Source organism: Oncorhynchus masou, chromosome 13, assembly GCF_036934945.1.
Source record: "Oncorhynchus masou masou isolate Uvic2021 chromosome 13, UVic_Omas_1.1, whole genome shotgun sequence".
Classification (NCBI taxonomy): domain Eukaryota; kingdom Metazoa; phylum Chordata; class Actinopteri; order Salmoniformes; family Salmonidae; genus Oncorhynchus; species Oncorhynchus masou.
Genome location: NC_088224.1, coordinates 65,221,310 through 65,231,725, shown reverse-complemented (window position 1 = coordinate 65,231,725; position 10,416 = coordinate 65,221,310). Strand labels below are relative to the sequence as shown.

Genomic DNA, 10,416 nt, shown 5'->3' with positions numbered 1-10,416 from the left:
ATGTAGGTATTACAGACTGGCCCCGGGAATAGGTTGAAAATGTATGTAATGTACTCACATCAGCTACGGAGAGTGTGATCACAGTCTTCCGGAACAGCTGATGATCTCACGCAATGGTTCCGTGTTGCTTGCCTCTAAGCGAGTGTAGAAGGCATTTAGCTTTTCTGGTAGGCTCATGTCAGTGTACAGCTCGTGGCTGGGTTTTCCTTTGTAATCCGTGATCGTTTGCAAGCCCTGCCAAATCCACTGAGCATCAGAGCCAGTGTAGTAGGATTCGATTTTAGTCCTGTATTTATAATGTTTTGGGTAAGACCGAAGTGCAGACGGTGTTGAAGTAACAATGTTTATTACATCAACAGGGGCAGGCAAATGACAGGTCAAGCCATGCAGGTGTCGATAATCCAGAGTGGTAGAGCAAAGGTACAAGACGGCATGCAGGCTCAGGGGCAGGTCAGGCAGAGGTCGGTAATCCAGAGTAGGGGCAACGGTACAGGAGAGCAGGTAGGCTCAGGGTCAGAGGCAAGCAGAGTTGTCAGGCAGGCAGGCTCAGAGTCAGGACAGGCAAGGGTCCAAACCAAGAGGACGAGAAAAAGAGAGACTGGGGAAAAGCAGGAGCTGAGAAAAACACTGGTTGACTTGACAAACAAGACAGAGAACACAGGTATAAATACACAGGGGATAATGGGGAAGATGGGCAACACCTGGAGGGGGGTGGAGACAATCACAGGGACAGGTGAAACAAATCAAGGAGTGACAGCATTGACGCTTTGCCTGTTTGATGGTTCGTCCCGCTCCTTGATATAGCGGCAGCTCTAGCCTTTAGCTCAGTGTGGTTGTTGCCTGTAACCAATGGCTTCTGGTTGGGATATGTACGTACGGTCACTGTGGGGATGACGTCGTAAATTCACCTATTAATGAAGTCGGTATCTGATGTGGTGAACTCTTCAATGCCATCGGATGAATCCTGGAACATATTCCAGTCTGTGCTACAAAACAGTCCTGTAGCTTAGCATTTGCTTCATCAGCCCACTTCCGAATTGAGTGTGTCACTGGTACTTCCTGTTTGAGTTTTTGCTTGTAAGCAAGAATCAAGAGGATATAGTATGGTCAGATTTGCCAAATGGAGGACACATTTTTCCCTCCTCAGGACCCCTTCTTCCCCTTATATGACTTGCTGCTTTAATCACTCCCAGATGGGGAAGCCAGATGAAACACATACTGGCCGTTACAGAGAGAGGAGGATGACAGGAGAGAGAAGAGATAAGAGGAGAGAGCGAGAGGAGAAAGGAAGAGAGGAGAGAAAGATTAACCTTACCCTCCATCCCCTCTTTGCAGTCTGCCTCCACAGTCATTATACCCTGTCTTCCATATTAACTCTCCCCCTACATATGCTGGGTTTACATAGACAGCCCAAATATTATATTTTCCCACTAATTGGTCTTTTGACCAGTCAAATCAGATATTTTTCAGAGCCGATCTGAATGGTCAACAGGAAAAATATCAGAATTGGGCTGCCTGTCCTAACGCAGCCATTGTGGACTAGCCCTAGTCAAAAGTAGTGCACTATGTAGGGAATAGGGTCCAGCCCAGCCTCGGCAGTTTTATGTCAACCCTATACAGTGGAAAATAAAAAGAGCAAGTTCATGAAACCACTGTTATTCTAGTAACCAATGCCTCAAGGTATCGCTACAGATAACTCAGACAACTCCATGGCTTAAGACTGCAGAATCCATAGATACTCATGATAAATTAGGGTCTTGGGTTTTTCCTAACCCTGGAGTCCCAAATTGCACCCTATTCCCTTTATAGTGCACTTCTTTAGACCAGTGTCCATTTGGGAGGTAGACCTTAAGATCCAACAACACTAACTCATCCAACCTTTAGTGATGTCAACACTGAATTTAGTGGTCTGGTCAGGCTGGGATAAAGTGCTATTGATCTATCATTGAAAGTTCACACAGCTCTGTCAGTCAGCCAGTCAATCAGTCAGCCAGAGTGTCTGGCAGTATTAATAAATAGCGATCGCCTGGTTGTGTGCCCAGACCAGCAAAGACAGTTGGAAATAATTTACATATTGAGAGGACAGAGCCTGATGATGATAATGTTTTGGCATGGCGGCAGTATGACAGTATACTTCTTGGAGGACACAGAGAGAGAGGTCAGTGCATGGAGGCTGAGTAAAGATGCTAACTGATGCTCACATATATATGATGTTTTACAGAGATGCCATAATACAGACAGATTCATTTTAATAGATATTTGAACAGACCAGAGCACTTCACAAAGCTGGGTATGCGTCCCGAATGGACCCCATATTCCTTAGTGCACTACTTTTAGCCAGGGCCCATCTCCCTATTTCCTATATAGTGCACTACTTTTGGCCAGGGCCCTTATCCCTATGGTGCATGACCCTTGACCCTGGCTCTGTTCCCTATATAGTGCACTACTTTTAGCCAGGGCCCATCCCTCTATTCCCTATATAGTGTACTACTTTTGACCAAGGCCCATAGGGACTTAAGAACCGTTAATTAGTAATCCACAGAAGAACTCATCAGCCATTAGTTCTGTAATTATCAGGAATAAGTGAACAAGCCAGAGGTCCCAAAGGGGGAAGCATTGCCTCTATTAGAAAAAACACTTAGATTAGACTACGTGATTTAAATATGAGGCATGGTGGGTGTGTGTGCAAGGCTCATTTTAAGGTATGTTATCTGATAAAGTGCAGTGGGAGAAATGTTTACTCAAAACACTATATTGTTTCATCACATCTCCTGCCTATGTACTAGTCCTACTTGGTGGACAACTCCAGTGGTCACGTCTCACTGAGACTTCCTTCCACCAGACTGATAGAGGGCCCGACCTGGGCCCCCGGGCCCCGGGTGATGCTCTGTTCCTGTGTGGGCACAGGGGGGGCCATCCAGACCTTCAGTCAGAATGCAGAGCCAAAAAGAGTGGATACCGCAGTATGGCTTTCAAATCCTGCTTTTCTCTCTCTGTCTCTTTCTCTTTCGCTCTCTCTCGTTCTCTCTCTTGCTCTTTCTCTCTCGCGCCCTCTCTCTCTCTTTCGCTCTCTCTCTCTCTCTCTCCCTCTTTTGCTCTCCCTCATTCTCTGTCTGTCTGTCTGTCTGTCTGTCTGTCTGTCTGTCTGTCTGTCTGTCTGTCTGTCTGTCTCTGTCTCTGTCGAGCAAGAGTGAACAGCTGGGAACTCGTTTGAGCATCTTATCGTCAGTCTTTAATCCTCCTCCTCCTCAATACACAGATGCCCAGGGCTGCATTCAGACATGTACAGTAGTTAGATACATACAAACAATACAGTACTAACAATCCTGACCAGAAATGTGCATGATGTGGTTAGATGTATTGCAGTACAGTATACAGCAGTGGGATGGAGCCCAGGAGGTAGTTTTTCCAGTGTGGTGTTTATATTTCCATCAACAGTGTGTGGCCTGCCTCTCCTCATCCCTCTCTTCCTCCCAATCTTTCTCCCTCTTCCTCTGTGTTCATCTCTCTTATCACCAAGCTTGCGTGTGTGTGTGTGTGTGTGTGTGTGTGTGGGGGGGGGGGGGGGGGGGGGGGGCTGTGATCCTGCTGTGGGTTGTTGGACTGAGTACCTGCTGCTTTGGAGTGAAGGCTCAGTGAAAGAGGTTAAGAACTGGGGGAGGTTTCCCTCTCTCTTCTCCTCCTAAACCCCTCCTCCCTTCATCCCCTCCCTCTCTCCTTGTCAGAAGTGATGCCAGGACAATACAGCTGGGAAAGCTCATAGGGTTTCACTGTCCACCATCTCTCTCTCTCTCTCTCTCTCTCTCTCTCTCTCTCTCTCTCTCTCTCTCTCTCTCTCTCTCTCTCTCTCTCTCTCTCTCTCTCTCTCTCTCTCTCTCTCTCTCTCTCTCTCTCTCTCTCTCTCTCTCTCTCTCTCTCTCTCTCTCTCTCTCTCTCTCTCTCTCTCTCTCTCTCTCTCTCTCTCTCTCTCTCTCTCTCTCTCTCTCTCTCTCTCTCACACACTCTCACACTCTCTCTCACACTCTCTCTCACACTCTCTCTCTCCCTCCCTCTCTCTTTGTGTTTGTGCTTTCCTGTTTCTCTGTATGCTAACTGTCTCAATATCAATCCATATATCAATCCATCCAACAAAGGGCGAAGCTGTGCTATCGTAAATACAGTATCTTATGCATTCTAAATTACCGCCCATTTGGAAAAGGAAAATGCAATAAATATTTACTCTGAGCTGCGCTTCGGTAGGTTGGTGGGATATGGAAGGCCGTGTTGCCCAACCGAGTCCTTTGTCCTTTGAAGAATGTCGCTGCTGGTAAATTGAATACGTTGTAGTAACGTTGTTGTGTGGTAGACGGGATACTCTGTCTGTTCCTTCCTAACCCTCATTTGCAGCGGCTGTTGCTAACTCAACGGCTAGGAGGTATTACTTCTGTAGTGGATAAGAGTTCAAAGTTCATACCATTCGCAACCAAAACTCACGCTGATGTTGGCTTCGTTCTGTAGTTATTATCTGAACCATTCCGACATCAGACCGTCGTCCTCACGTCCTCGTAACAGGAGGTTACATTGTCGTCAAGGCTTTATATAGGAAGGAAGAGGAGGGCGTGTTTGAAAAGTTGTATAGCCCATGTCCCTTCACAGGGGCGGGCCACTGATTGAGCAGAGCCCTACCTTATGAAAACCCAAATTTCACATTTTAGAAGCTAAAATCACATTTCATCCCATCACAAATAATTTAATATTCAAACATTTAAATTAAACAACAATTCCATGTGAATCCGATAACTCTGATGTGTAGACTTTCCACTGTAGAGTTTATGTCATCTTATCATTGATGAGAATGTCTCAGATGACAACCGAACTGACATCATATTCATTAAGTACCACCGCATATGTTCAATTGGTCGGATTACCAGAGTATAGTTCATTTCCCCCCACCTTCTGATGTTCCCAGAATCTCTATGTTTACCAAAGGTTTTGCAAATGTAACCTCAGTAGGGTAGAGAGAGGAAAAAGGGAGGAAGAGGTATTTATGACTGTCATAAACCTACCCCCAGGCCAACGTCATGACACAGGGATGGGCGGCACGTGACCCCCCCTTTTGAAGGCCATTGAATCCATCCCCCCAAAAGAAAGTTGTATAAAAAAAACATGTAGGAACTCAGTCAGGCTCTCAACTTACTATTGCAAGTTAGAATAGTACCATGCAAAAGGTGCAATTTGTGAATTTTTCTCTTATGTCAGTCTCTGATAGTCAGTCAATTAGCCCATTTCAGAAAAAAATATGACTTTTAAGTTTAGCGGCCAGCTATCTAAACTTGTTATTATGGTTGAATTACCGGCCAGGGGAACCCCGCTGATTTTGTTACTCAGTCTCACTCGTATATCATATTAAAAACGGCAAAGAATTCAGTCCACCCTATGGCAAAATGTGGGTGTAGGATGGATGTTGGTGTAGGATAGATGTGGGTGTAGGATGGATGTGGGTGTAGGATAGATGTGGGTGTAGGATGGATGTGGGTGTAGGATGCATGTGGGTGTAGGATAGATGTGGGTGTAGGATGGATGTGGGTGGGTGTAGGATGGATGTGGGTGTAGGATGGATGTGGGTGTAGGATGGATGTGGGTGTAGGATAGATGTGGGTGTAGGATGGATGTGGGTGTAGGATAGATGGGGGTGTAGGATGGATGTGGGTGTAGGATGGATGTGGCCCCTCTTGTCCATCCCTGGTATAATGCATTGTAGAATAATGGCTATCTGATGGGTATAGACTGCGATGTTTTAAACGCATGTGCACGCACACACGCAGTCACAGATCCTGTACCTTGCCCTAACATAAAGTCCACTGTATCCCACTGGGCACACACGGGTTGAATCAACATCGTTTCCACATCATTTCAATGAGTAAATGTTGAATTGATGTCTCTTTATGTGCGTAACTCAGGGATAGATGTTGGTTCCTGTCGAACGTTTACACTGAGGGTGCCACCCTATTCCAAATGTTGTGCACTTCCCCTCCCTCTCTCCCTCTCTCTCTCTCTCTCTCTCTCAAAGAAGAAGAAGAAAATATTACTCATGTAGCTTGTGGCAAAACCACCCAATCAGGGCCTCTGCTGCCAAACCAAACAGACCAATGAATGAGTAGGTGTACAGCGGCATACCAACTGGCCAATTAACACACACATCAGCCAGAGGCTGCACCCACACAAACATACTAGCTAAAATATTTTACCCAACGGGAGTCCAACATCAGTGGAGAGAGAGTGTGTGTTGCCTGTACTCCCAGACCTCTGCTCCAGACCTCTCCTCCAGATCTCTGTTTCAGCTCTGTTCACACTGGGGTCTGTTTCAGGACTATGTAATGGTAGTAGCAGGGTTATACGAGGTCACGCATACTGTACTAACAGTTTGTAGAACAAACATTATGTTAATTCTTAGTGAAGAACATTCATAGTTTGCAACAGTCATAAAGTAGAGAGGGAAAACATAAGGGTGGTCAATCCAAGCTCTCGTTTAGTCAGTCAGTCAGTCTTCCCACCAGTTCTCAGTGTTCTGTATTTCTATAAATAGTTCCCACCCAGAGCTGGGACGTGTTCTCCTCAAGGCCAACATGGCTTCTTCTGGCTCCTTCTACAGGGACCAACCACAAAGTGAGCACCAGGGTGGGCCAGGACAGGACAGAACAGAACACAGACAGAGGATGCGTCCCAAACGGCAACCTATTTATAGTGCACTACACTATGTAGGGAATAGGCTGCCATTTGGGAAGCAGACAGAGCATCCAAACCCTTCAGGCACATTAGACTATAAGTGTAGAGCAGAAATGTACCATCTCCTCTTCTCTCTCCCATGACTCTCCAGCCAGAGAGAGATTGTGCGACAGTGTTGGCTGGAAAGTAGGCTCCATACAGCAGGAATCTGATGGGTGAACTGAACCCAAACCGCACAGTGCCCCAGTTATCCTTGGATCCTCCTTCAGTATGTTTTACTGAGTCCCCAGCCAAAAGTGAATGTCTCCCCAAACTCTTTCTCTTCTCACTCTCTTTCCCTCTTTCCTTCTCCCTCTGGCCTGTCTCCTCACTCCGCAGTCTCTCTCTCAACCTGTCCCTTTTCTCCTCTCCTTCCTCGCTCTCTCTCTCTCTCCCACTCACTTTCCACCTCCCTCTCTCCCTCTCTCCAACCTCAGTCCTCCTATCTCTGCCTCGCTTCATTAGACATCTCCATCAGGCTCTACTGTACTCTCACACTGAGTAGAGAGAGAACTCTGCTGGCTTCCAACCATCATCTAACAACTCTCCTGCCTTTGAACTTCTAATCCAATAAAAAGGGAATGTTTGCACAACACAGCAGCACCACAGTGGGCAGAGCAGAGACCCAGCAGAAGAGGAGAGAAGCCTGAACAATATAAAACAGACTCAGAGTATCACAGTACCAGGCTATGAGGACATATAGGGCTCTGGTCAAAAGTAGTTCACTATGTCGGGAATAGAGTACCGATTGTCTTCTAGCCTGGTTACCAGGTCTGTATGTAGTTCTCTTCTAGCCTGGTTACCAGGTCTGTAATGTAGTTCTCTTCTAGCCTGGTTACCAGGTCTGTTTTGTATGTAGTTTTCTTCTGGCCTGGTTACCAGTTCTGTATATAATTCTATTCTAGCCTGTTTACCAGGTCTGTATGTAATTATCTTCTAGCCTGATTACCAGGTCTGTATGTAATTATCTTCTAGCCTGGTTACCAGGTCAGTATGTAGTTCCCTTCTAGCCTGGTTACCAGGTCTGTATGTAATTATCTTCTAGCCTGGTTACCAGGTCAGTATGTAGTTCCCTTCTAGCCTGGTTACCAGGTCAGTATGTAGTTCCCTTCTAGCCTGGTTACCAGGTCTGTATGTAATTATCTTCTATCCTGGTTATCAGGTCAGTATGTAGTTCCCTTCTAGCCTGGTTACCAGGTATGTATGTAATTATCTTCTAGCCTGGTTACCAGGTCTGTATGTAATTATCTTCTATCCTGATTACCAGGTCTGTATGTAATTATCTTCTAGCCTGGTTACCAGGTCAGTATGTAGTTCACTTCTAGCCTGGTTCCCTTCTAGCCTGAAATTCAAGAACAAAAACAGTTGGATGAAGCACACAAATACCTAGCTGTTGTTTACAAGCGTTTGAACAAGACATCAGCTGATTGGTTAATGTCTACAGTTTGTATTGGGTGAGAGTTCACTCACCCAGTGTAGAAGAGGTTAGAGTTCAGAGTTCAGCTTCACAGACACCTGGTTGTGTCCCAAATGTCATACCTGTACCCTATTCAGTACATTGTTTTGGATCAGCCCACTATATAGGGGCCCTGAGCCTTATTCCATTAGCTGGAGGAGACTGTAACTGTACTCTATGATGGAAACCATGGATTCAAGATGGAAATGTATAACACAAAACATATACAACCCTGCCAAGACTTGAACTGAGCTGCACTGTTGGTTAACGTAAGTACAGTATGTGTTCACCGCTGTGACTGTGGGTGTGTCCCAAATGACACCCTATTCCCTATGTAATGCACTACTTTTGACCAGAGCCCGATGGGGGAATAAGGAATAGTGTGCCATTTGGGACGCACACTGTATAAAGGGAAGGAACGGTCTGGCTGTGGTTATAATTATACCAACACAACAGCAGATACCAGATTGACATTACGACATGGTGAGTGGACATCAATCTTCATCACATGGTTTTTATTAGTTTTAACACATTGTGAGTGATTTACACCCCCTCATCTCTCTCTCCCCATCTCTGTTTCTCTATCTCTCTCACTATGTATGATATACAGCAGCTCCTTCCATCAGGATTTTAAGACTTTTTAATGAATGCCAGAGAGGTTATTTTATTGGGTTAATTCTCCTCGTCACTGCGGGTTGTCTGTCTGTCTGTGGTTTGGCTAATTATTCTGTCTGCGTCCCAAATGGACCCCTATTCCAGTATTCCCTATAGTACACTACTGTGCCATTTAGGACAAAGACATTCTGTCTCTGTCAGAATGAGGCTGCATTATAAACCAAGCCTGCCAGGCTGTGTGGAGATGTGATATAATGTCATCTGAAATGGCATCCTTTTTTCTATGTAGTGTACTACTTATGACCAGGGCTCATAGGGCACTTTGTAGGGAATGGGGTGCCATTTGGGACACACACCTCTAGACAGGCAGACCTAGTCCTCAGCCTCAGCTCCAGGGCTCCATCCCCATGTCACTGATATGCTGTTATTAACCTAGAATGAGAGAAGAATAGAATATTCCTGGTCCCTGTAGAGTGTAGAGATCATTCTGATTGCTTTCCTCAGGCGTAGCATTGTGAACGTTTAGGGTTCTATATCAATTCCATTGTACCTTCATTATAGTACAAAAAAAACTCCTCTGCATTTGGAGCTAAATGTATGGTTACGTTGAGAGGGTTGAGTTTAGAGCAGGGTTATTATAGTCAAACAGGATATCCACTGGATATGTTTGTCAATGTGTGTTTCCCTGAAATCAAGCGTGGAGAGATTGTAAATAACAGTTGAATCAGTACATCTGTCTCTATCATGTGTAACAGACATCAGGCTGGTGAGAGCATGCTGAACTGGAGGTGAACCTGTCCACATGCCTCCTATTACTCCTGATATCTGTCTTCACAACATACTACAGCCTCAAAGCTCGCAGTCCCTGGACTTTACTATCTCTCTCTCTCTCTCTCTCTCTGGTCACCTCTCTGGTCACCTCTCTGGTCACCCTATCCATCTCTCTGGTGCTCCTATCCATCTCTCTGGTGCTCCTATCCATCTCTCTGGTGCTCCTATCCATCTCTCTGGTGCTCCTATCCATCTCTCTGGCCACCCTATCCATTTCTCTGGCCACCCTATCCATCTCTCTGTCCTCTTATCCATCTCTCTGGTCACCCTAGCCATCTCTCTGGTCACCCTATCCATCTCTCTGGTCCTCCTATCCATCTCTCTGGTCCTCCTATCCATCTCTCTGGTCCTCTTATCCATCTCTCTGGTCACCCTAGCCATCTCTCTGGTCACCCTATCCATCTCTCTGGTCCTCCTATCCATCTCTCTGGTCCTCCTATCCATCTTTCTGGTCCTCCTATCCATCTCTCTGGTCACCCTATCCATCTCGCTGGTCCTCCTATCCATCTCTCTGGTCACCCTATCCATCTCTCTGGTCCTCCTATCCATCTCTCTGGTCACCCTATCCATCTTGCTGGTCCTCCTATCCATCTCTCTGGTCCTCCTATCCATCTCTCTGGCCACCCTATCCATCTCTCTGGCCACCCTATCCATCTCTCTGGCCACCCTATCCATCTCTCTGTCCTCTTATTCATCTCTCTGGTCACCCTAGCCATCTCTCTGGTCCTCCTATCCATCTCTCTGGTCACCCTATCCATCTCTCTGGTCCT

The 10,416-nt window shown here is 46.0% G+C and overlaps 1 protein-coding gene across 1 annotated transcript in view; it reads left to right on the top strand.

Moving 5' to 3' along the window:
* The first annotated feature begins 369 nt into the window (after window positions 1-369).
* dchs1b (dachsous cadherin-related 1b) overlaps window positions 370-10,416 on the top strand; it is a 64,153-nt gene continuing 54,106 nt past the window's right edge. The window contains exons 1-2 of the mRNA XM_064985535.1: window positions 370-501; window positions 2,787-2,963. Of these exons, the coding sequence (XP_064841607.1) occupies window positions 370-501; window positions 2,787-2,963 (309 nt within the window). The remainder of the gene's footprint in view (window positions 502-2,786; window positions 2,964-10,416) is intronic.